Source organism: Drosophila mauritiana, chromosome 2L (assembly GCF_004382145.1).
Source record: "Drosophila mauritiana strain mau12 chromosome 2L, ASM438214v1, whole genome shotgun sequence".
Classification (NCBI taxonomy): Eukaryota; Metazoa; Arthropoda; class Insecta; order Diptera; family Drosophilidae; genus Drosophila; species Drosophila mauritiana.
Genome location: NC_046667.1, coordinates 19,438,544 through 19,463,491, shown reverse-complemented (window position 1 = coordinate 19,463,491; position 24,948 = coordinate 19,438,544). Strand labels below are relative to the sequence as shown.

The following is a 24,948-nucleotide window of genomic DNA, read 5'->3' as shown; positions in this document are numbered from 1 at the left end:
CGCCTCATGAGTTGAAAGTCAAAGGAGCAATGTTAGTCCTGTATCTTACCAAGGGATCCTGTTGGTCTCCGTTGGTTAGGGCCACGCCTTCGAGTCCCACATCCTCGGCATTTATTTGCCGTAGTGGAGGCACTGAGTCCGGACCATAGGGCCACGGATAGGAGTTCCTAATGAAGGCGGAGGGGTCGTTCCAGGCGCCTCCTCGTCGTCCATAGAGCTGAACTCCCTCGCGCACCGCCTCCACCAAGTATGGCGAGAGGTGGTAGTTCCAGATGTCGGTGAACCACACCTGTGAGTCCTTCAGGTCCATCGGGCAGGCTAGGAATAGCCTCGGACCAATGGTCACATCACTGGAGCTGTGCACCTCCAGGAATCGGTTGATGTGCTGCCAAACGGAGGGCAACCAGGCCAGCACTGCCGCCAGCTCCGGCTGAGGATGTTGCGTCTGCAGTTCCAGCTGGAAGAGTCGACGCCTCAGGAAGCGACCCAGGAAGCCTTTCACGGGCTCCATGTGATTGGCTGTGAGCACCTGTTGCAAGTGAGGAAGCAAATAAGAAATGGTCAAATTTGTAGAGTCCATCAATACAACATACCCATCGGAAATTGTGGTGCAGCTGCAGGTTGGTGGTGTTGCAAGTGGCCTGCGACATGGTGCCAATGATGCAGGGCAGCTTGTTGGCGGGCCCAGCGCTCAGGAGACAGGAGAAGACGTCGCCCAAGGCGGAGGCGTGGTGCAGGTTGTCCAAAATAATCACAGAGGGAAGCTCGGAGACTCCATTGGCAATGGCAGCCTGCTCGGCAATGTGGCCCAGATACTGACGCAGATCCTTCGAGGACTTGTGGTCAACACTGAGGAGAAATGGTTTAGCAATATGGAACAGATAGTGTTCTCTTTGAGACTTACTTGAACGTGGCAATGGCCTCCGAAGGATTGCCCCTGGCGGAGCGGGCTACCAGGAACTCGGCTAGTCGTCGGGCCAGGTAGGACTTTCCAGTGCCGCTGGGTCCGCACAGGATCAGACGACGGTGCTCCGTGAGCAGGCTGATGTATCGGTGGACAATACTGCGCGGGATGAGGCTGTCGAAAGCCAAACTTCCCACACCCTGGAGGCAAATGTATAGGGTTCTCACACTGCCCACTATGTAACCGCAGGGCAGGAGTTCCGGGAATCCCATCTCGGGACCCCGCTTCGCCTCTCCCAGGTGGTACGAGGTAATGGAGTCCGTGTTGAGACCCAGGTTGGTGCCCGGATCAATGCGCGCCACGTAGTCCTTGAAGGTCTTGCGCACCACGTAGTCCAGATTCTGCCACGTCGTCTTGCCGGATATGTAGGTGCAGGCTATGACGAACTCGTTGCAGCTGGCGCTGGCATAGTTGGACTTCCTCTCGCTTTGGGATTGGCTATCCGCCTCGTGGCCATTGGCATAGAAGCCGTCGAGCTCCTGCAGCTCCTCACAGTACTTGGCAAACGCCTCTGGCTGACCCAGATAACAGGCAATGGCTATCTTCTTGCCATCGCACACATCGGCCAACTCCTCCGTGGCACTGGCCATGTGCACCGGACTGGCCATAGGTGCCGCCTCCAAGGCAGGAGGTGGCGGCGTTAGGTCTACGTGGGTACTGGGACTAAGGGGAGCCACACTGACGCCATTGGGAGCCGGTGGTGGAGGTTGTTCGGGAGCCGGGGCAGGTGGCAAACAGTCCTCCTCCAGTTCAAGTTCTTCACTAAGTCGACCTGGGAGTTCCATGGGTGGGCGATTGTTGCTGTCGGCGAGGGAGTAGCGCCTCGACACCTCAGAGCTTCCAGCCACTGATCCATTGGGACTGATGGCCTGTCCCAAGCTGGCCTCCGAACCGGCCAACGATCGCGTGGTCACCAGCTTCTGGAGACGCTCGTTGTTGTGCTTCAGGGACATCATCTCCGCCCGCATCTTGTTCATCATCTCCTTGAGGCTCTCCAGCTGGGAGGCCGAGCTCAAGGCCTCCAGGCGAATATCGGTCAGGACGAGATCCTTTTCGCGCAGCTGCTTCTTGAGGTCCTCGACCACATGCTGATCCTCCTGGTCAATGGCATCGATGGGCTTGGCATTGTCTATGAGGGTGACGGTCTTGGCGGGACTGCTCTGCTTGCTATTCGGCAGGGGAGGAGCAGGTTGGGTGGCCAACGAGGCCAGTCCCAAGGGTTCACCGTGACCATTGTGCAGGGGAAGTTTCCCAGAGGCCAACTCTTGCTGCGAGTGGTTGTGATGATGATGGTGACCCACATGACGACTCGTCTTGGAGATCTTGGCATTGCGGGAAAAGGCCTTGGTGAAGCTGCTCCGCAGCCAGCCCTTCTTCTTGTTCGCCTTGTTCTTGTCCTGGGCCGCCGAGCAGCCCGAGCTGATGGAGTTCAGTGAGCACATGGAGTCGGTGCTATGCTGGCGCTGCATTCCCAGTGGCATTGACCCATTGTTGGCATTGATGGCGCATTGGGAACCCGAGTTCGGTGGCTTCTGATCCGAGCCCGGCTGACCCAGCGCCTGGCCCTGAACCTGACCTTGACCCTGGGTCTGGACGCCCATGCTCTGCATGTGCGCCGTGGTCAGTCCCGCCTGGATGGACTGCTTCCTCAGCAGCTCGATGGTCTGCCGCATGTCCGTCAGCTCGCCGTCCTTTCGCTCCGCCGTCGCCGTCAACTGATGCAGTCGGTTGGTCATGTTGGACAGCGACTGCTCGAAGGCGGTGACCACATGGGCCTGCAAGGAAGAAGATGAGAGGAGCGATTAGCTTAAGGTGGGTATGGGTATGGGCTTAGGCCAGGTCTCTACAATCCATCATCGCCCGTTTTGAGCACATCTCGATCGTGCCTCGCATTCTGAGGACTGGTGTTGCTGCTTGGCATGCATGGCGTTGCAGCCGCAACTTGCAACCCAACCCGGCCACATGACTCACGCACAATAAGCCGGGCCAAAAGCCGGGCTTTAAGAACTTTTAAAACTTCTGTTCCTTCTTAGAAAGACGTGCACTTAGAGAATGCATAACCACAGTTGTTGAGTTATTTTTTGAGTCCATTTTGATATTTTGAACCTTTTTAAGAAGTCTTTTTTATATATTTATAGACAGCCAAAGGTTGTCTTTTAAACATATGTTAATTTTGCTGAGTTCTTTGGATTATTAAATAATTAAAGAGTAAGTTATTTCAGATAAAGTTTTAGGTTGCTTCTCTAATACTAATTATTCGGCCGTGTGAATTTGAGAACCTGTGTCACCATTTGCCATCGTTGCTTATTTTTTATGAGCCGACGTGACTGGTGACGTATATGTATGTGTTTAGGGAACCCAGGAAAATATATATATTTCTGCATCAAGTTGATGAGTGTCATTAGGGAAACTCGGAGAAGAAAAGTGGTGAGTCAGAGCGGATGTTGTAATTGCCAAGGAAGTTGTGAGGAAGCAGCGCAATCTTTACGTCTTGCTGGCAGAAATGCTCGTAAAGTAATTTAGCATTTGTAGTATTATTAAATTGGGCGACATGGCGGGTGTTTTAATGCGCCAGACTAATTAAATTATGAATTGGCAAACGTGATCACAACAAGTGTATAGCCCACCCGCGCACATTACAATCAGCACGATTTGCATTAAAAAACCACGTAGAAACCCTTTCAACTTTCTCCGCTTCGGCATATTTGGGAAAGGGCTCTTCGTTTGGCTGCCAACTCACGTATGTGGCAAGCATAAAAATTGATTACGGTGCGTATGGGTAACGTGACACGCAGTACGAGGCGGTAGCCGCAGGAGCACATCCTTTCGTTTCCGCCGACAATTAAAACGATTTAAGAGCCGTTTTCCTTTGAGTGGGTGATAAAGTGGAAAGTGCCAGTGATTTTATTCGAGAGCAGCCCCCAAAGATTGCTTCACTCTGACCTTGAACCTTTAAAAACCTTTGGGGGAGTGTTCATCTACTGATGATGAATATCCGTTTAAAAATGCAGCTCTATAGAGCGTGCCATCGCAATTTGCATAAATGAGTGGCTAATTAAATAGCGAAACGTGCTAGATGGATATCAGCGAACAAGTGGGAAATCGGGGTATAGTCTGAAATACAGATTAGCGGCAATTCTAGCAATTATATTTTGCTGTAATCCGTATGGCTCGCTATATTTGTTTTTAATTTTTCCCATAGCTGTGTGATTTGTTTTGCCGGTAGCCAATCATTGCGATGAGGTCATTCCTATGTCCAGCCAACTAACTTGCCGCATGCCAATGCTAATGTTGGTTTAGCGGCATTAGGCGAGCTTATATTTTCCGAAGCTAAGTCAATTCCGATAAGTAAGGTATTTAATTAAGCTTAAAATTATATACTCTGCAGGTTTCGGTAGCAACCGTATATGGTCAGGTCAATTTGCTAGAAATCATTTCAAGTGTAGAGCGGATCGAGATTAAAGAGATGACTTGTTCACCACCCACAAGATTTAATATATAGCTGGATCAGTTTTGACTCAATAAGTATTAGTTGTAAATACAAAACTGATCTTAGCTCATAAAATTCGAGGCATCATGACTTAAATACTTGATTGTTCAGTTGCATTTGCCAGTGCAACTTTGTTATTTGTGGCATTTTTTCGCTCTAAAATTACTTGTTCCGTCTCTTACGCATTTAAGAACCATCTTAGTGTTCGGAAAAATATTCTTTGCAAGGAAACACCCTCTTCAACTACTAAAAGCCAAACATTAAAGACCCCCAAAGGAAAACGGCGAAAAGAGGGGGGAAATAGAAGGAGCAGCCTGAAAAAACGACATCGAAATTAAAAGCAGCGATGATGTTGCTCCAAGCCCCTACTCAGTGCCTCTCAAACTGTACGGTGGTGGGTACAAAAAAGGGAGTTCGATGCTGTTGCACCAGATGATGTTGCTGCTGTTGCTGCTGCTGCTGTTGCCTCTTGTTGCGGCAGTTCATTTGCACGTTGGAGGCAACGAAGCGTTAAACGGTTATGCATCAGCTGCGAGCGACACGCAGTCGGAAAGTAAAAAACCGGCGAATAGAAGGGGCTATAGAAGGCAGTCGGTGCGAGGGGCCATATGCTAAATGGCTAAGGCAGCAACAGAACCCCCAACGAAACTGCCAACTTTAATTTGACTGTCAATGTGGCTGGTGGGTGAGGTGGGTTGCGGGGGATGCATTGAAGAATTTATCGCTGGCAATTTGCAGACAGCGAAACAAAGTTCAAGTTCAACGGTGGCCGTACAGAGTTTTCCCCAACCGAAAAATAATAAAAACACATTTAAAAGCAGCGTTTAAGCAGGGGAAATGCTGTTTTGCTGATAAGCAGCTGATTAAGTTTCAACCCGATAAGATAGTTGGCCTTCGATGGGCTGCGTTCCGCCGATAGTGGGTGATAAAAGTAGGTCGCACCGCTCATGTCCACTGTAAAATTCAATAAATCCAGCCAGCCCGAAATTGTCCGTTGGTGTTGCTGCTGCGCATAAATCATGTTGCAGCAGCAGCAGCAGCAGCAGCGACTGTTGCTGTTGCCCACTTGACAACTGCTGCAGACATCAGGCGACCATGTGTTCGTCCCTTGTAGCGAGATGTTGCTGTGCTCGTTCTGCTGCTTACTGGTGGTGTTACTGGCGACACGCCGTAGGCGGGTGCACTTTGACCTTTCCGATGATTTATGCCCCGCAAAAACAACAACGAGAGCGACAACAACACCAGCAACATGCAACTGCAGCACTTGACATTTGTTGGACTTGGACAAAAGAAGCAAACTGTAGCAGTTGTCACTGGCTGCCTGATTTATTATTCCACTAGGTAGGCGGTCATGGGCGGGGGCGTGGTCGTGTCTCCGTCTAATTTGCATTGGAATATTTGATGATTGATGAAGGCATCTGCCCCGTCTCCGAAAATAGTGAAAGTATTTCCAGGATGGGCGGTAGGTAATGACTAATTGGGGAAGGCGTTGCAAGGTCAGCTGCCAGTCAGTTGGGGCTCGGAAGTTTCTTTCGGCCAGGTCTGATGGCTTTAACCTTGCTGAATTATGAATGTGTTTCCTGTACAGCTGATTGAATTTTCCGATAGGGGAAAACTGATGAAGATGGAAGCTGAAGACTCTAACCTATGTGACCTTGCGTTGATTGAGAAAGCCCCCTCATGCTCGATTGCTAGTAAAGATTAGAAGGAGCTGACTTGCACTATCGCAGGAGACTAAGCCACTTCAAGTAGATAAGATAGCGTGTGCTAAATAGAAACTATTTTTAACAGTGGGTATCTCTTGTTCAGCATTCAAAGTTGCGAGAAAAGAACTTCACAGTTTTTGGGTACTAAGTAGCGTGCTGTGTTCGCTAATCAGGATTTCCTGCCTTGGGATTCCTTTCAACCATTCGTGGAGTCGATTTGACGATGGTTTCTTCTTTTCGGCCAAAAAACAATTTCATCTGCGAACCAATCGAATCGAGTTCTGCGGCCTGCCACATAATAAAATGATTAACAAACTAATCCGTTCTGATTGTTTGTGGCGCACACAGTCACAAATCGGAGTGGAGACCCAAGGATCCTGGGCAAGGCGAATTGGAGCCGCGAGCGGAAAAAATAGCAAATCATCATTAAAATCTTGGACAGCGCTGGGAAGATCGGCGGATCGGTGGAGAGAGGTGGAGGACGTAAACCCACAACGAAGTTGTATCCACACAGTCCAATCGAGTCCACTTTGATCCGCCGCCGCAGTCTCCGCTGCAACTTCGACGTATTTTTTTTTGCTTTTTCAAGAATGGAAGACTCTGTGCCAGTGGCTGGTGAAAGATCGCGATTGCGGCTCCATTATTTGTACAATTGCCTCTGCTGCCCCGCCGACGAAATAATGCTACCCAGATAAATATGCCATTTGGCTAATGGTGGCACCACAAACTCACGTCGACCACCTCGCAATTTTCGTGTTTTTCCGTGTGTGAACTTACCTGCAATGAAAGGAAGAAAAGAGCCAAAATTAGTTGATTGAAAAGTGCAGGGATTATAAATATTATACATATATAAAGTGAACATATTTGTACATCATCATGGTGTCTTTAGAATCTCTTAAAGAAAACATTTCCCTATACTGACGACATTTCATAGGATCCCATATCCCTTTTTATGATGACCCAACCATTAGAAAAATAATAATTTGATGGCTTGTTTATTGACATCAATCGGATCAGCCCAAACGACCATTTGGTAATCGTTGTTCTGAACTGTTTCAGTTAATTCCTTTATGAAAATCACAGCAATGACTGGCTTTGGTTGTCCGCGATCATGACGATCAATGGGCATTCAAGGGTCTTGGGTCCCCTTTCCAATTTACTTTTTATACTTCTGCTGTCGTTTTTTATTGATTTCTTTCAAGACCGGAAGCCACAAGAGGCACGTCCAAGAAGAGACAATGAAGATGCAACGATGACGATGTAACAATACAAATAATATTGGTGTGGAGCATTCAAATCAACATCGCAGCTAAAAGTTTTGAGCTTGTTTACATTTCCCCTCTTTGTTGCTTATCAAACAAGAGGCCAAAAGATATGGATTTCGATTTGGATTTGAGTTTGGGTTTCTGGTGACTGGTTTCTGGTTTCTGGATTCTGCAGCTCGATTCCGTTTGACCATTGTTGTTTGTTTTGATTCTGGGCTCGAGTCGAATTGAGTTTACTTTGCCAGCCGCTGATTTCCTCGGGGAGACGGCTATACCTACATATAGATGGGTATATATAGTCGGCACCGACTCGTCCTTTTCACCGAACAGCTTCATCATGGTCACGTCTGTGTTTGTGAACCTGCCCCTCCGTCAGTTTCCCCCCACTTTTCCAGCTTGTCTTGCGGTCGGAAACAAGTTTTTTGTTCTGTTTTTTGTTTGCTGGGTTTGGGCTGTTGGTTGGCCGTCTTTCGGGAAGGGAACCACCAGGCCCAAGAACTACTCGTAAAAAACTGGTTTCGAGCCGCAGCCACCTGTGACAGGTCGAATGGCCACAAAAAGCCAACGGACAAATGAACAAACTACGAAATCCAAACACGTGCCCAGCTCGGAATAATTTGCTGACTTGCACAGTGAAATGAATAAATATTTATAGTTTAATTACAAACTGAACGGGCGAGCTCAGGTGCGGCAGCGGTGAAAACCGGAGAAGCATTTGGGAATCGTCTAGAGATAGAGATACAAACTGGCCGCCAATTGGGAAAGACGCACTCGGAGATTCAGTCAGTCAGTCTGTTAGTTAGTTGGCTAACCAGTTTCTTTGTTGGCTCTGTGCAGCAGTTGCAACCATTATCTATCTGCGCGATATGAATATATTTCATGTGCAATCGACCACTCGCCACAATCGCCGGTTCGCCATCTCGTTTATCAGAGAGCAACTGTTTTAATAAGCGATCTCCGACAGATAAAAGCCAACAAGTTACTTAAGGCCAGCTCGAGTTGCCAATTTGTTGGCGTTTTGTCAGCCAAAGATTTATTAATTATGCATGGCAGCACTTCGAAAGTGGCACAAACGGTTGACGAACTGTCCTTGCCACAAACTCTGGTCTTAGCCGTTTAACAAATTCTATAAGAAGGTGCCACAAATTGCTGCACAGCACCCCATTCCTGAATCATACCTTTGTTAACCACACTTTAGCCGTCAGGTGAGGTCACTCAATTAATGCTCAATTGAATCAGCTTTATATCTTACATTATTCAATTAACAATTCGACCTTTCTGCAGAGTGTAATCAAATTCACATCAATCATTTCACAGTCTAGTTGTGTCCAACAATAACAATTGCCAAATATGTAAATTCCGAACAATAATAACAAAATACCGCGATGAATATAATCAATTAAAAGCAATCAACTTCTGGCTTTCAACCCCTTGACTCCCCAATCAAAATTGTGATATCACCTCCGACCATCTGGGATCAGCAGTGCTCCCCAAACTGTCAGCGGCGCTTGTTCACACGCCATCTGACAATTTCACTTTCCACGGTTCCACAGTGGACTTCTCGGCATCTTGGCCAGCTCGGGTTACCACTGCCATCGAGGACTGGCAGCTGTTGGAGCCGCTCATAAATAAACATGAAATGAACACGAAAAACGCCTTAAAAACAGTCGGCGGCGTCGCTGGGGCTAAGCCTAAAAACCGCTTTAAAAACGCGCCAAATCGAATATGAGCAAAAACTACTAAAAAATGGGGGGGAAATGAACAAAAAAATATGAAAAAAAAACAAACGTACTCAGCGTGCGGCATTAATGGCAACTTTATTTGTTTTGAAAGTTGACATTGATTGGACCCGCAATTGGCGACGAAGTCACTCGGCTTTGTTGTCTTTAGTGCTTCGCCATTGATGTTGGATTGTCGCTCGGAATGAGCTGGGTATATAGGTTGGTATAAATGGGCATATTTCCTCCGGCCTCTTAATTCATTCAACATTTGCGGATTAAATTGCGGCCACTGAGTGCCCTAGCCTTAATGCTGAGCGATTTCTTTTATGGGTCTATTAATTATAATAGATCTAATCTTTGATATTCTAAGATATACTATGCTATGAAAGGGTTAAATCTAAGAGCATGTATTCTAGGCAGATTAGTAATACTTAGTAACCATTATTACGATATTAAAACAGTCTCCTAGGTGAGAGAAACGCCCTAGTCAATACCAATGACATTCTTGCTCGAGTGTGGATTTCAACATCAATATCGCCACTACAGGGCATTCCAATGGCTAGCAGACCCCATCATCGATGTCTGACTTCTTTCGTGGACATATCAATTGCATGTTCCACGAAACCAGGTCATCGGTTTTGGTCATCAGCGGCTGGGGCCACCACTGCAGAGACAGCAGCTACAGATGCGACTGTGCTGTCGTCGTGGGATTAAAAGCCAATCGCTCGCCAACTGTAATCCATGGGACGTGAAACTAATGGGTGAAGACTCAGCCTGGCCTGCCGGCTTAATAGGCCAAATATACCCGTGCCCAAAGGCCTACGGAGCCGGGCTGCTCATGCAACTTTGATTAAATCAATCAGCGCACAAAAGCATCGCATCTAACGGCGACTGACAGTTGTGGCAACTCTGAATGGGACTCGCTCCTCACCAGGTATTCTGTGGCCACTTTAGTCCCAACTTGCCGTCGGGTTCATGTCCACGGCCCACTGCTCCTGCATAGCTTGGCCATATTCGATGAGCTGCAGCTGGAGCGGGAGCTGCATTCGCAATGCCAAAGCCGGATGAGGAATTCCAGGTGAAGACATCAGCGGGCACAGAACACGCACCACATTGAATCCATAACCGCAGCAACAAACCACATAGAATTTGTAGCATCCAATGTTGCATGCAGTTTGTCAAGCGGATATCAGAGGCAGTTTTCATCTCTCACAAATGGCTCGAGTTTCTCAAAGCAGTTTGCCTACTTCCCCTTAAACAAGGCGACTCCAAGATGGGTTGGTCATAGGCAATGAAGTTGATTTATGCTAGTATAATAAGGTTAAGATAGTACATCAAACCAAATTGAGGTATATGAATCATATATGTTATGTAGATGAACTGCACATTTTATATTTAGCCCTATTATTGAATTAGTTTTGTACTTCACCTCTTCATGGTCCTCCTGCGGCGAGGTCGCCAAGGTTAAGGATCCACAGACCCCTCCTCCTACGCCGGATCCGCTGATCGGAGGACATGACTGCCGCTTGAAGTCCCTGCGGATTGCCAGTTCGTACCAGGGAATCAAGGGCTTACTCCGCAACGTGGTTTGGCATCCGATCTTGAAGTCCAACGGATCCATGTACTCCGGAGCCATGCGGTTCAGATCGCTGACGGCGGCCTCGGCGGAGGCGTAAATATTCCCGGCGGACTGGTTGCCTGCCCTGTAACGCCAGTGGCCACCGCTGGCCATGTCCAACATGGAGCCCGTGGGCACATCCAGGCTGCGATGCAGTCCAGCGCCCATGCTCTTGACCCTCATGTGACCCAGGGTGTGGTATCGCCTATCCACGGCGTTGGGCAGCATGGGCATGGCACTGGGGATCACCAGCATCTCGTCCTGGTCGATGGTGGCCAGACTCTGGCTGGTGCAGGATCTTTCCAGCAGTTCGGCACTGTTGCTCCTTTGGGTCACAATTGGAAGCTCATACAGATTAAGGCGTGGACTGGTCGGCGGTCGCATGGGCGTGGCATAAATCTTTGGCTTGGCATAGAGGCTTTCCCGACGAACTGGCGCCGGTGGTGGAAGTCCCGTGGGCGACCTCGGTGTCTCGTTCAGGGACAAGGTCATGGGACGCCTATTGCCCGTTGAACCCACCGAGTTGTGACGCAAGGTCGGCGGTCTTAGACGCGGACAGTCCCTCTCCTGCATGTCGAAGCTCATCCTGGGTGATGGCGAGTAGCAGCCGCGATCTGAACTATCATAGGAGCTCCGGATTCCACTGTCCAGTCTACGTTTCGGACTCTCGGGTGCGGTGTACAGGAAGATGGGCTCCTCCTCACCGGCAGTATTGTAGTCGGGCGTCTTTGGAGTGGCACTACTCTGCAGCGAATCCAATGAGAACCGGGAGTTCTTCTTCACATTCTGATAATCACAGGGCATGCTGCCTCCTCCGGAGGAACTCGAGGCATCCGAGAGTGGACGAAACGCCGAGGGATTGGTGTATATAGGTTCCAGATCCCCGATGGTCGGCGTTCTAACAGGTTTCGCCCTGGCGTAAATCTCCTCCGGCTGACCGCCCGGCAGACTGTAGTTACTCCTCAGGGAAATGGTTCTCTGCCTTCGGGGTTTCTGCAAGACCGGCGGGAGTTGGGCACCATTCTCCGATTCCGCCCTTATCGATCGGGATCGGGTCAATCCGCGGGCTCGTATCGTGGCATAGCCATCGTATATGGGCACCGATATTGGCGATGGAGGCGGCCTATTACTCGCACTGACTGCCGACATTTTTCTGTTCTTTTCTGTAGTTTTAGGACTAATGCTCATATGGTTTTCATGCTGGACCGTCTCTGTATTCGTTCACTATAAACACTGATTAATTGCTGCGGCATTCAAATTGAGGTTTATCATTTATAAGCAAGCAAACATAGAGTTTGCCCCACTCGCGCACTCGATTGTTCATTGCTAGGGCCCCCCATTGGGACTTAAGAGATAAGACTGCATCAATCATTTTTAATTGAGCCTGGGATTCATAAATTGAAGCCGCCGGTCCAACGAACTCGGCCTCAACTCGGTCACGCCCCAAACTCCAGTGACTGCCCATCTTTCTCCGCTCCAAAGCCGCACTCGTGCCTGTCCCTCAAATTTGGTTCGTTTCTATGGCCAAGTTGTCTCATTAGCGCCTAATTAGCATCTATTCCACATGACGCACGTTGTGTCGGATTTTGACGGACATCCTCCATAGAAACGTGGAATAAAAGCGAAACTATCGCACCTTAGACCCCCTTGATGGGGCAGCACTTTGGAGGGCAGTCTAATGGATACGATGGCTGGTTGAAGGTTGGGATCGTTCAGAAAATTAGAGTGGGTGTTAAATGCATGGGGGATTCAAAGAAAGGGAAAGTTGTGAAGACGAAGGCGAACAAATACCGACTAGGTACCAAAAATGTATATCATTAAACGTCAGTTTCCATAACTAAATACAAATACCTAAGGAACCAAGTACAATTAATGCTTACTTCCCCCTAAAACTATATCTCATATTTCATTTCAGCCGAGTGTCATGGGTTCTATCATCTGCGCGACACATTCGACTGACACAAACGGCACTTGAACATATCTATAAGCATGTGGCATCCCGAGATCCGATGGAGTCGCCACAAACCCCATCCCGCATCGAAACCGATTCCTATGGCTGAGTCTGCCTGTCAATTGGTTTGTCGGTTCGGTTCGATGACACTTGGGAGCCACGAAGGAGTTCTGGTTCCTTGTGGGGCTGGGGCTACATAGAACACCACAGCTCGACTGCCGGACTTTGCCAGTTTGCCAGTTTGCCATTTGGCCATGCGTCTGGTTAGCTGACAGCGGCAACAATAACAAGGAAATGCAATAAACAACCATTTTCTAATGTCATCAACATACTGCGAACGACGTTTCAATGTTTCTGCTTTATTGCTGTTGATTTTCTCTTTTTTCTATTTTTTTAATTTTTTTTTTTCTATTTTTTATTGTAGGTCTTGCAGTTGGGAGTGGACTGGGAAGTGCTCGTGGAGTGAGAAGTGGCAATTGTGACTGCTCTGGACAGTTGCTGTTGTTTTTAGCGCTGCGTGAATTGGCTGTAATTGTTTTGATTGCAGTTCATGGTGTGCTACACTCGGACTTCTCGGACTTCTCGGTTCTCGGGGGCTTGGGGTTTGGGGCTTCTAATAAAGAGCGACTTTAATTGCGGGCTGCTTTGAGTGGAAGTGGAGTGGCGATGCGACGGAATGTATATCATTTTGGAATTACTCAATGTGAATGAAGAAATTAACTAAAAATTAACGCTCTCCAGCGATTAGAGCAACACTCCGAACAGGAATCTAAGCTAAATTAGTGGTCGAGTATTACGAACTGTAGCAACTTACTGGGAAAAATGTTGTCAAACTAGCCTTGTTTTATTGCTGCAGTAGCTTACAGAAAACATTTTGATTAGGATCATCAGGACAAATAATCACATAAAAAATATAAATTACTAGGACGAGAATCTTTTAAGTGCTTTGTTATAGACGTTTCGCACAATGAAAACTCTTTTTTCCTCCTTGAATCTATCAACGCAATCAATCAAACCTTTCAATGCAGATCCAGCAGACGATTGCAGAGTGAATCACCATTCAATATATGCTATACACACCCAGACATAATGTGGCTAGGACTTTGCGACAAAGTGTAATATTTATGGCCTATGCAAAGACCAAGGAAAACAGAAAAAGTGGAGTGAGTCTGCAGTGAGTCACCCTGCGGCTAAAGTTTGAGCAGGACTGGCCGCAGTTTGGGATGCACTGGCCGGGTGAAAAATTCAATCAACCCAATCACGAATCGTGCAAATTAATTCGAAACGAGCGAAAATAAATCAAGTTTTGTCAAAATTCAATGGCCCAAAGCACCCACAGGGCATCGGGAATGCGTCTGAGTTTTTCCCCCTTCGAAATTTGACTTTTCTGGGTCATGTGGGCGTCTAATTGTTGGCATTTTTCCCCGCCAATTGGCTTTGTCTATTGAAATTTATGCAATTGCAGCTCTTGCATTGGCATTTAATGGTGCATTTGGTATCTATTGTTATGCTAAAATAGTAAAAACTGAACTTTTGAGGCAGGCCAAATGGCACGGGTTCAAAACGGACTGGTTTGCTCTGCGAAGGCGTTTGCTGCTATTCCTCCACTTTTTAGTTTATCTGTAACGCACCTTTGACAGCATTGACAACTTTCGCCGAAATGCAAAACTGGGAACTGGGAACTGGCGGCTTTATCGCGAGTGTCTGTCGCGTCTGTCTAGATTTGTATGCTTTTCCTGTGGGCAGGCAGCTGAAAAATAAAAGGGCCCAAGTCTAGACGACGAGGCTGCCGAGCTGTCTTATCAGCCAGCCAAAATCTCAAAAGGAAATTGCCTGCGACTCGTCAGAAATGTATGTATATAAGGAAACAGCGCTTAAATATATAAGCTGAGATCGCGGGGGTAAAATTTGATTAATGTGCTTAGGCGATCGAATCGAGCACATACTCGTATAAAGCTGCTGATGATTAAAGCGTGAATTCCCAACTCAACACATGTTCTCCACAGAGGAACTGGGGGTCGCTTGAAAACTATTTATACTGCTGATGCTGACATTGGGGCTTCCATTGATCACAATGGCGTATTGGCTGGCACCAAACTCGTTGGCTAATTGTGTCAGGCGCAAATATCCAAAATATTCTGAGTGCTCAATGGCGACGAAACTGGTTGAAAATAAAAACCCAAGCCAAAAAGCCAAAAAATATCTGAAGTGCGCAAAAACGCAAAGCCGACTTGGGCTGTCAACTGCATAGTTAAGTAGCTCAGAACTGTTGGGGCGGCAATTTTGACAGGTGGAGGAGGTGTGTGGTTGAAATAATTTTTGGCTAAACATCAATTCACTTGAGAGCCACTCAATTGTTGGGGCTCTATTTGCCTCCATTCGACTGCTCAAGAAGCTTGGCCATTAGCTCATTCAAGGTGTGTTGAAGTAACAAAACGTGACGCAAATAAACTCTAAGAAATTATTAATTAGAGAACAGCAATTTTATGCCCGCCTTTAAAGTGTTTTATGGCTCCTATTTCAAATTTATGAAAATTAGCGCTACGAAAACATTTTTCGTTGACAGCGGCGGCGCCTAAAACGCCGAAATTGTTTCCACCGAAAAACCGGCTTATCATCGAATGTTTATCTCCGCGATCGAGCTGCGATCGTAAAATTATACAATTATTGTTTTTATGCAAAAAATAAAAGGTCTTGCAAAGGGAGCGCCAGCAATCTACAAAACCAAAAGTTTCTATACTCGAACATACATATTTTACCTAAAACCTTACCCTGAAGTTTATCAGCCTGCATTAATTAGGCACGAAACCTGCTGTGCGAGAGGGTCAGAAAATAAAGGAAGGGGCTGAGCCACCGTTATGAGCCGAACTTATGACACTTAAAAAAAAACAGTCGAACAAGTGATGTTTAGAATGCGTTGCATGCATTGTTTTTTGGGGATTTACTTTGCTCTCTTCAATTGAGTCTAAACTTCAAAGTGTTCATTTTGTATTATAATAAGACAAATCTGCATAAGTTAATGGGGTTTTTCTCTGTGCAGTCTGGGCCAACTGGGGATTTGATTTTTAGCGGGTGGACTTATTTAGTGCGAAACCGGTTTCCCACCAGCCTAGAGTTTCTTAATCGGCCAGAAGAGCGAATCCGAGCCCGAAATGGCGGCAAGACGATCCCCGGCGTTCTCCACTTCCTCACTCGACGCACTTGACAGCGGCATAAGCACTTTTGTGGAAATTATAAACAATTGAGGCTAATTTAAGTTTCTTTTTCATCGTCCACTGGCAAACGCTGCGAGATGTGCAATATCGTAGACCATATAACAACATTAGCCGTGTAACTCGAGAGGCTGGCTCGAATGGGGAAATGAGTTTTTGCGTCAGAGTGCCTTATATATAGACTTAATGCATTTCATTAAGAGTCACTTGAGGCGCGAGATGCTGCAACTGCATCCGAGTTTCTGAATAGCAATTCACTGGGGGTGGAATCGCCAGCCATTGCATAACGAAGGTCAATTCGATGAATATAAAAGCCAGAACGTTTTCAATCGAAGATTCGGTCTGAATGGTACGGAAAAACGGCGTCCATCTCGACTGGAATTATGTAAGTTAATGGCGCAGCAAGCCAGTTAATAGCCGCTTAATGAGATAAGAAGGCAGCAATCTAAGATTTGCATGCACTTAAGCTGTTGGTAGATAATCGGATTTTAGCCAGTTTCTGCAAAGTAAAGTATCTGCAGGCTTATCTCCGCCTTCTTAATGACTGGCTATTAAAAATATTTGTCTATCGCAGATAAAATGATATTGATAAGATACAAGTGCAGCCCACTATTCTGCTTTTCCGTAAAATGTTAAAGATTTTAATACAGTATTTTTCTGTGGAAATCCCGTGACTACTTTCCTTGACATCTTTCATCTGAGTAAAGTGTTACAGTGGAGGTGCCACTTTAGTAATCCGCTCCAGCTGCAGCTTAGGCTTTTGTAATAATGTCCATTGGTCTGCATGTTCGAGGGGCATAAACACAGTCGACCCCTTAACCCAAACCATTACATTACCCGAAAAAAAGAAGAAGTGCAAGGCCCGAAAATGCGAGAGAGGAAAACTTTTTCATTATTATTATTAGCGCCGAAGATGGGGGCCGCCAGATATGACAGAGACCAAAAACTCATCAGCATAATCAACAGGGGAAAGGGCGGCGAATGTTGCATGCCACATGCACACAGCCTGGTTGCCAACCGACTGAGCTGAAAAGACTGAGCGGACTGAGCAGACCGAACAGACTGACAGACTGATGTGCAGTTGTCGTCATTGTTTTGTGTGCATGTACAATAATTCCAGATACTACAGCCCCCATTGTAGTTGTAGTTGTCCGTCCGCCAAGTGGACGGCCAGCCGCCGCTGCGAACTGGGAGGAAGAGTTGCCCCGAGTTGTAATTACGGACAACTCGAGTGGAACTCCAGTGGAAGTTCCAGCTCCCCAGCTGACAGGACGGCTGGCCGAAAATTGGAATTCAGACGCAGCCCTATCGCCGTGAAAACCAATAAATTTCCAATTGCATTTCATTAGCTTTAAGCATTCGAACCAGACTGGCCAAGACCGAGACTGAGGCCAAGACTGATAGATGGTCTGCTGACGTGATTTGTTTACCAGAGACCGGACCGAACTCGATTCCCATTTTCAAGAGGCTATCGTTTTGATTAGATTTCTAGACGCTGCCATTCGGATTTTTTGTTATTTTATGACTTCACAATGGACTCCTGTTTCTCGGTCTGTTTTGAGTCATATGCAAATTTTCCAGTTTTGTTCGAAAGCGAAGTGGAAGTGGGGTGTCTCTGGTAGATTCGTAGATGCTTTCTATGCGATTAACAAGGTCCGGACATATTGATGGATGTCTTCAGATACGCCATCTGCTTATCCTATTTCCCACTCGCATGTTGACTCCGTAAATCAAGTGAGGAAAGTCAATTAAGTTGGTCGGACATTGGGAAAAGTGTTGGCAGAGCCAACTCATTTATTAAATCGTTTTTCCATCGGAAATTATACAGTACAGGTTCCACCCCTGGCGATCGTTTCAATTCACCAAATTGATCCATACTCATCTACCTCGCCGAGAACAAGTGATGTTCTGGGAGAATGATAATTAAATTTTCAAGAACCAAAGGGAGCGCCTTCCGTGGAAACTCAAGCACTAAATGGAAGCCCCAGATAAGAAAAGGGCTGGGTATTTTTCAGTTGAAGTTGGCCTTTCCGAGAACCATCATGGAGTGGATCTGGAGCAGGCGGGTCGAGTTGGATGCCCGCTCAATGGGTTCAGTTCAGTGTTTGTCAACTGCAATTAGAAATATGTGCATGGCGGCGGAATGGGAATCGGTATGGGAATGGTACTGGGAATGGGTTTCATCTGCTATCTGCCACAATATTAGTCGCAGCTGATTAATGATTGGAGCGCATTCCTCGGCCTTAAAAGGTGCCACTCCTCTCGCTTAACAGCACAAAGAGTAGACAAAGGGCGACTTTAATGCCTCTTTATAGAGTGCCAGAAAGCCACAAGGACGGCTGCATCCTGCTGCAAGCAGCTGCTGCCAAAGGTGCAGCCCAATTAGCCGGCACACGCCGTCCACGAAAGGTGCATCTGAATAGGGTAAACACTTGACAGGCAACCTTGGCTGGTGGCTACTCCGCAATTTGGCCAACGAGAGCGACTCGAGCTGCACTTACGTAATTACTGCATTGGCTATGGAGGACCATCTATTCCATAAGGCTGCTCCTGGACTGTATTTACTAAACATTCAAATTGGCTAGTTAGGAACCAAGTATAAGCAATAATTAATAAAGAAAATAAGGTCTAGCACAAAAGCCAAGTTATATTCTGGCAAACTCTGAGGTATAAAATGAAACTTGAACTTAGTAGATCTTTCATATTGAGTGCACGATTAAATTAACCCCGCTATTTGCAAGCAAAAGAAAAAAAATAGAACTATTCTTCAACCACTGTGCATAATTATTTTCACCTTTATTTAAGGTGTACAAATGTTTCGTTTTCAAATTATACCTCCCGAATTTTCTTTGTCTTCGTAGCATGACTGTGTCTATTCCTCCAACACACTTTGTTTTCCCATGACAATTTCCTTTTTAATAGTTTCCTCTCGACAATCTTTTCTTGATTTCTCCTCATAATTATCATTTCTCCGGGCTCGGCTATAAACCACAATATTTTTCGGCAATTAAGAAAGACAAAGAAGAATCTACCGAGCCGAGCCTTAACCCTTTAAGCCCGACCCAATCGCTGGTGGGCAGAACAGGTAGCGCCTCAACGGGACTCTACTTAAGTATGCCGGACAGGCGCCCTGGGTCCCGATATCTGGGATTTCGGCGGTCATTAGCCCGAACAGTAGCAGGCATATCGATGCGGGTCACAGGTCCGCGGGTCCGCTCATAAAATTCGCCCATTAATTAAGTGCCCCTTGCCGCGGTCTTCCAACCCATTTCTTTAAGTGTTTCTGGGCTGGCCCTGTGTGCAGTGCACATATGTTTACCGGGCTGATCAAATATTTACATGGCATTTACATCAAACACGGGGAAATGCAAATCACCCGACAGGGCGACATACGTATACTGCCAGATGGAGACAGACTGTTTGGCGGCATCCAAAGTCGGTTGAGTTGCAGGCATTTGACATCGTTTTCCTCTTCCTCGATTCAAGTGACGGCAAATCAACTCTCGACAAACAAAATTGGAGTAGACACTGCCATTTCCAGAGTACTTCAATCACAGAAAAGTGAGCAAAATTGCTGCCTTTATATCGGCTCAGGCAAGTCGGGGTCTTCAGGGAAAGGCTGGCGATCTTGGGATGCTTTTGCGATACTTTCCCGATACTTTCCTGATAGCTGCTGCTAACATGTGTTTCTCGGGCTGCCCATCGATCGCTTGGCCGGAAATTGTTATGGACTTGTGCGATCGGCGGCGATCCGAGGCGGCTAATTGAACTGGAAAACTTGAGCAGTTTTCCTTCGACGATTTTCACACTTTCTCGCCGGCCGAGCAGTTCAAAGAGAAACGGCTATTAGAAATCAAAAGCAACATCAAAGTTGACTCCTGTCGGTGTGCGAAAAATTACAAATTAAAAACTAATTTTCCTTTCCCCCACCCCCGATGGACTCCACCTTCTCCGATTTTCAGGCATGACTAATTTTGATTAGCTGCGCGTGAAAATGTATGCGCAGCAGCGGCGTCGTTGCAAAAATCAATCTTCATCAAGGATGCTGGCAAAAAGTTCGCTGGAATAACGGCATAATTAATTGCAATATTCTCTCAATTAAAATATTTTGGGAGTTTACGACCCTGAGTTCCTTCTCTTTTTTTTGGGAAGTGGAAAGTCAAGGCTCATAAATTGTTTTCCTTGAGGGGGAGTTTGCTGTTTGTAACTCCCCTCCAATAGGAATTTATTACACATACTTCACAGGATATAGGGATGAATGGAATGATGGGAACCGTGCGAGTATAATTCCCTTTGTCTCCTTTCCCCGATTTTAATTGATCGCTTTCCACGCACACACGCGACGCGAAATGTGGAAAATGGAAAAATCGTGAGGGAGGGTGTCACCTCCCGAAAACTGGGACAGCTGCCCGGAAAACAGAGAGCCCATATGCGAGGGAGATCCGTGAGGGAGTTTCCCTGGATCATTCTGAACGATGCCACACAACTTACATCAACCAGTACAGTCAGCGCTGATTCGTTTACATTTTTTTCGTTTGTGAGATGTTGAATCGAAGTCATTAGCGGGAAATCAGCGAAAACAAAGGACTATTTACGTGGCTGAAATTTGGCAACATCGTAAAGCATTTCCCACCAGCGTTTTGAAATGCAACCCGCTGGCCAAAAAAAAAATACTCCACTTTCGGTGGGAATAACTATAAGCTGCACAACTGCGACGAACAGAAAACCTTATAAAACTCCACAATGCAGCAGACAGTCTTTTATTAACCCCGTATTTTCGGTTCCCCTTTTTGACATGTTTGTGCAATTTGTGTGTAGGCTACTGTTCGGTTCAATTGCAGGGGACATGGACGTGGTTAGGGGGTGATTTACGGTCCGCTATAAAGATCATAAAGAGATATTGCTTGTAAGCAGTTGAAGCTGGTGGTGGCACTAATGGAGTAGATGATAAGCAAAGGTATGTTTCCATGTGGCACAAACATGCAAATGAACGTATCCATTAAAGATCGGGGAACTATGTATGTATCTATACTTCTAGTTGCATCTAAGGCAAAAGCCCCCTTTGCCACTCTACGCCACTGAGTCAACCTTTTCATCACTTGCATGTGTAGAACTGAACTCAGCAACTCGCCCATCGCATTTCGACATGCTCCATTAAGCGTTTTGGCCATTGTTGCACATCTCCCTGCACCTATGCAAATCTCCATGGAGCCAGTTTAATTTGTAGCTATTTTGGTGGATGAAAAGAAAACAAATAAATGGGGAAAGGAGAAAAGTGTCAGAGTGAGGCAGCTGATATGGCGGATTTTCCCCCGGTGCCCCTGAAGTGTTTTGCTGATTTTGCAATTATTCGCGTGGCTCTGGTGACGAGTAACTTTATAGCAGCAACTCTCCCTGGGAATCAGATACATCTGTATCTGTATGTATGTGCATAATACCCTGGGAATGGGACACCCAGGCAATGAACAGTATATAGTTTGTGGCGCAGCTTCCGCGTGGTTAATTTGTATTGCAATGTTTGTTTATTTGCTTATCAGTTTTTATCTCGCTGCGTGCCTCTTAACTTAAGCAATTGTAGGTGAACTCTTCTGTGTTATCTTTCTGTGTCAGCAGTTTTTAGTGGGAGAACTTTTGCTGACCGGTTTGAAACACCAATTCGTATCCATTCATTTCAAGGCGTTTTTTGTTTTTGCACGTCACAAACACGTTTCTCATTTGGCTTTGGCGTTTTACCATTTATTTATAGCCGGAGCATTGGAGCTCTGCTCAATGAACCTATTGGCCCGCGTAATTCTGTTGTATTTCTCACAAATCTTCACTTCACTTCGCGCAACACTTCGGTAATCAGTTGGGCAAACAGCCGCCAGCGATCACGCACTGCAGATACACCCGCTCGAAAAAAACACCCGTCAGATACTCCGCTACTGGGTTCAGATACACCCGTCAGTACGTGCTGCTCTGCTGGCAGTCGGATTGGAACTGAGCCCGCCGATATTGAGCAAGATCAGTTGCGCTCGTTCGTGTTCGTGTTCGCGTTCGTTTGCGTTCGTTTTTACCGATTCGCTCAATTTTAAATTCGTTTTTCGTTTTGTGGTCTAGCAAAAGGAACTTGCAGTTGGCAAAGTCCTCAGTATCTGTAAGTACCAGGACGTGAGTGAACTGATTGCGATCTGCAGTCGAGCCCCAAGATCGATACCCTGGTAACTCCGATTCCTGGTGCGTGTGCATCGACTTCAAGCGCGGAACTGAATATGACACACTCGACTCGACTCGACTCAAAAAATCGTTTGGCAACTGCTCCTGCCGCGACGTCGACTGCGCAGCAGCAGCAGCTGGGAAGTGACGCCGCCTTGTCGGCGACAAAACAAATAACAGACTCCAAAGGGAAAACAAAGCGGAGGGGGTGGATGCTCTGAAGGCAGGGTCTTTCGATATTCAGGGGCGCTACGTGCAGTTCACAGGACATGGAATAACACGCGATGCGGAAGTCACATCCTGAGAATGGAAACTACATTCCTGTACCCAATCGTGTGAAAAAACTGAATTACTATAATTACGTTGGCTTTGAACTCGACATTGCTAACGAAAAGGAGGTATAAATTAACACACAAGGGGTCTATAATAATTTCAAAAAAGGGTTTTAATTACTGCATGTATCATGTGTTAATTATTGATAACTTTATTTCGTTTTTACTACCTGAGTTTGGAAAAGATTTAGACGGAAAGTACTAACAAATTTTACGATCCTAGCAACGATACTAATTTTATACTTTTTTCAGGCAATCCAACTTTATATATAATATGAACTTTTTTGAGTAATAAATGGTTCTTAATACAAGTACTTATTTGCTCATGGAGACAAGCCAAACTTTCCGAGCTACGCAGGGGATTTGGGCAGCAGGCATGCCCTGATCCAGAGTATCCTGCAGGACTGCCGGCGACCAGAGTCAGGCGCCAGTGTGGCGCCACCGCCGAAGGATACGTATGTTTTTGCGGACCGTGTCGCAGGCGTCTGCCCCATCGACGACCCCTTATTTCGATGTGCGCACAACTATGCAGAGCGAAAAAATTACAGACGCAGCTTCCTTGGCGGCCAGGATGGCAGGACGACTGGCAAAGTGGAAAAAATTGCAAATTTGAGTTTTCTGTTTTGTGGCTGGTCGTAAGGCCAAAGTGAAGGACAACCCGGTGGGGACGCACAGCGCCCAATGTCGTTTATTTTTGGCGCGAGACTCGGCGGCGCCACCAAAGAAATGTCTGCACATACTTTTATGCTTTCGAAGTCTCGCATGGAGGCCAAGTCCCAGAGACTGGGGCATAATAGAGCTGCTAAAACTTCGCCGGGTGGTGCGCTTAACGAGTCTAGTGGGCGGTCGCTGAAAAATGATTGATTATCGCCAATCAAGATGAAGTCGGGTTGTTGCCTCTGGAGCTCCTCCCCTTCCCATTTGTCGCCGACTTTTGGCGGCACTCAGCATAAATCGCCGACTTGGCATTAGTTTAACTTCTGTTGGCCTACCCAGTGGCATATATCCGGAATCGCTTATTTGTGGAAAATAGTAATAGCGGCGTGGAATTGATTTCATGCTCGAGTGGTAAAATACTACTTATTAGATGGGAGTATTATAAATATGCCATGAACTTCGATATTAAAGGGAATTTTCATATTACAATGAGAGCAGACACAATAGAAATAAATAGCTTATAAATAACCCACATTGAATTGTTTTTATAGTAACATCTACATACCCATACATACTCAGTGTATACAATTGAAAGACAACAACTGGTGAGTTTTACTTACCTGAAAGAAAAAGAGCAATACATTAGTTTAATAAGTCATTATAGCCACTTAAAAGTAGGTTTCTAGCATGAACTTCTCATGCGCATGAACCTGAATTTCATGTCTTATTTCTTACTTGAGACAATCAAAAACACCCATTAAGCAATTTAGTCTATTGCTCAGTTGGCAAGCAAGGGTCACTTAAGGGGTAAATTAAACGAGATGCTATTTGCACTAAATTTAGAAAAAGAATACGTAGATAAACAAATATGAATCAAGCTGCTGAACAAAAGTTCATATTCCTACTAATACTTTCAAGTGCTCTCTCTTCAAAGATAAAATCAATTAAATTGTGGGCCAGCAAACATAAAACATTCGCCCGCACTTATCCTATATTCTATATTCCATATTCTATATTCTAGTAACCTTTCCTGTCTCTACCATCCGTATCTTTATCTCAATCGGTCCGGATAGAGTCATCTGGCAGTAGTTCCGAGATTTGGCGCGAGTTGTGGCGCTTCAGGCGATCCGTCTAATCTGTTATAGTTATTTCCCTTTGTCTTATCGCAGGGGCGTGGGGGAGGGGTAATAGTTTGGGGGGTTGTTTGGGGGCTCCATCACGCTTTTAGTGTTATTACACTGAGATGCATGGGGCCGTTCTGTCCCATGTCTGTGCCCCCGGTCACTTGGGTCAGTTTCGAGTGCGTGATAAATGGGCGCGTTGCGTGGCGGTTGCCCAGTTTCGTAGCTTCATGTTGATGTTTTTGTTGTGGCTTAGTATTTATGGTCAATGATAAGATTGCTCAATTGGTGTTTTCCTACACCGAAAGTGTGGCGGGGGGCACGAACTGAATGGAGTTCGACTGAGTCGAAAGCTGTTTAAAGTTGATGTAGGTTGGAAGTTTTATAAGCTGTTTGGGTTTTATGCGAGAGCGTTTGAATAAAGCGTATTATAAACTACCTTAAAGCTCAGGCTGATAAGCAAAACGGGGAAAGGGTGCGCTGGGCCATAAAAAAGGGATATTCGCGTGGGGGATTGGCTCAGACTGGAGTTGGAAAAGGTGGAGCGAATCCGGGAAAAGTGACTTCTTGGAGTTAAATTAAATGAATTTATACAGAAATATCAAGTGTGCGCACAAAAAACGGAATCAAAAACTAAAGCAAACTGTTCGCGTTTATATAACAACTTTTAGAATAAGTGTAAAACTTGCAAAATTAAAGGGCAGAGCTGCAAAAAT

The 24,948-nt window shown here is 46.2% G+C and overlaps 1 protein-coding gene across 9 annotated transcripts in view; it reads right to left on the bottom strand.

Annotated features, from left to right (window-relative positions):
• Positions 1 to 24,948, bottom strand: part of LOC117147746 (protein sickie) — a 154,552-nt gene that overhangs the window by 1,099 nt on the left and 128,505 nt on the right. For 7 of the 9 annotated variants that reach the window (XM_033314771.1, XM_033314790.1, XM_033314754.1 and 4 more), the window contains 3 exons: positions 905 to 2,739; positions 594 to 849; positions 50 to 529 (listed from right to left, as the gene is read on the bottom strand). In XM_033314771.1, coding sequence (XP_033170662.1) covers positions 50 to 529; positions 594 to 849; positions 905 to 2,739 — 2,571 coding nt within the window. Of the gene's footprint in view, positions 1 to 49; positions 530 to 593; positions 850 to 904; positions 2,740 to 10,575; positions 12,009 to 21,660; positions 21,895 to 24,948 lie in introns of those variants that run through there. The other 2 variants (XM_033314825.1, XM_033314815.1) reach the window with 2 other exon arrangements.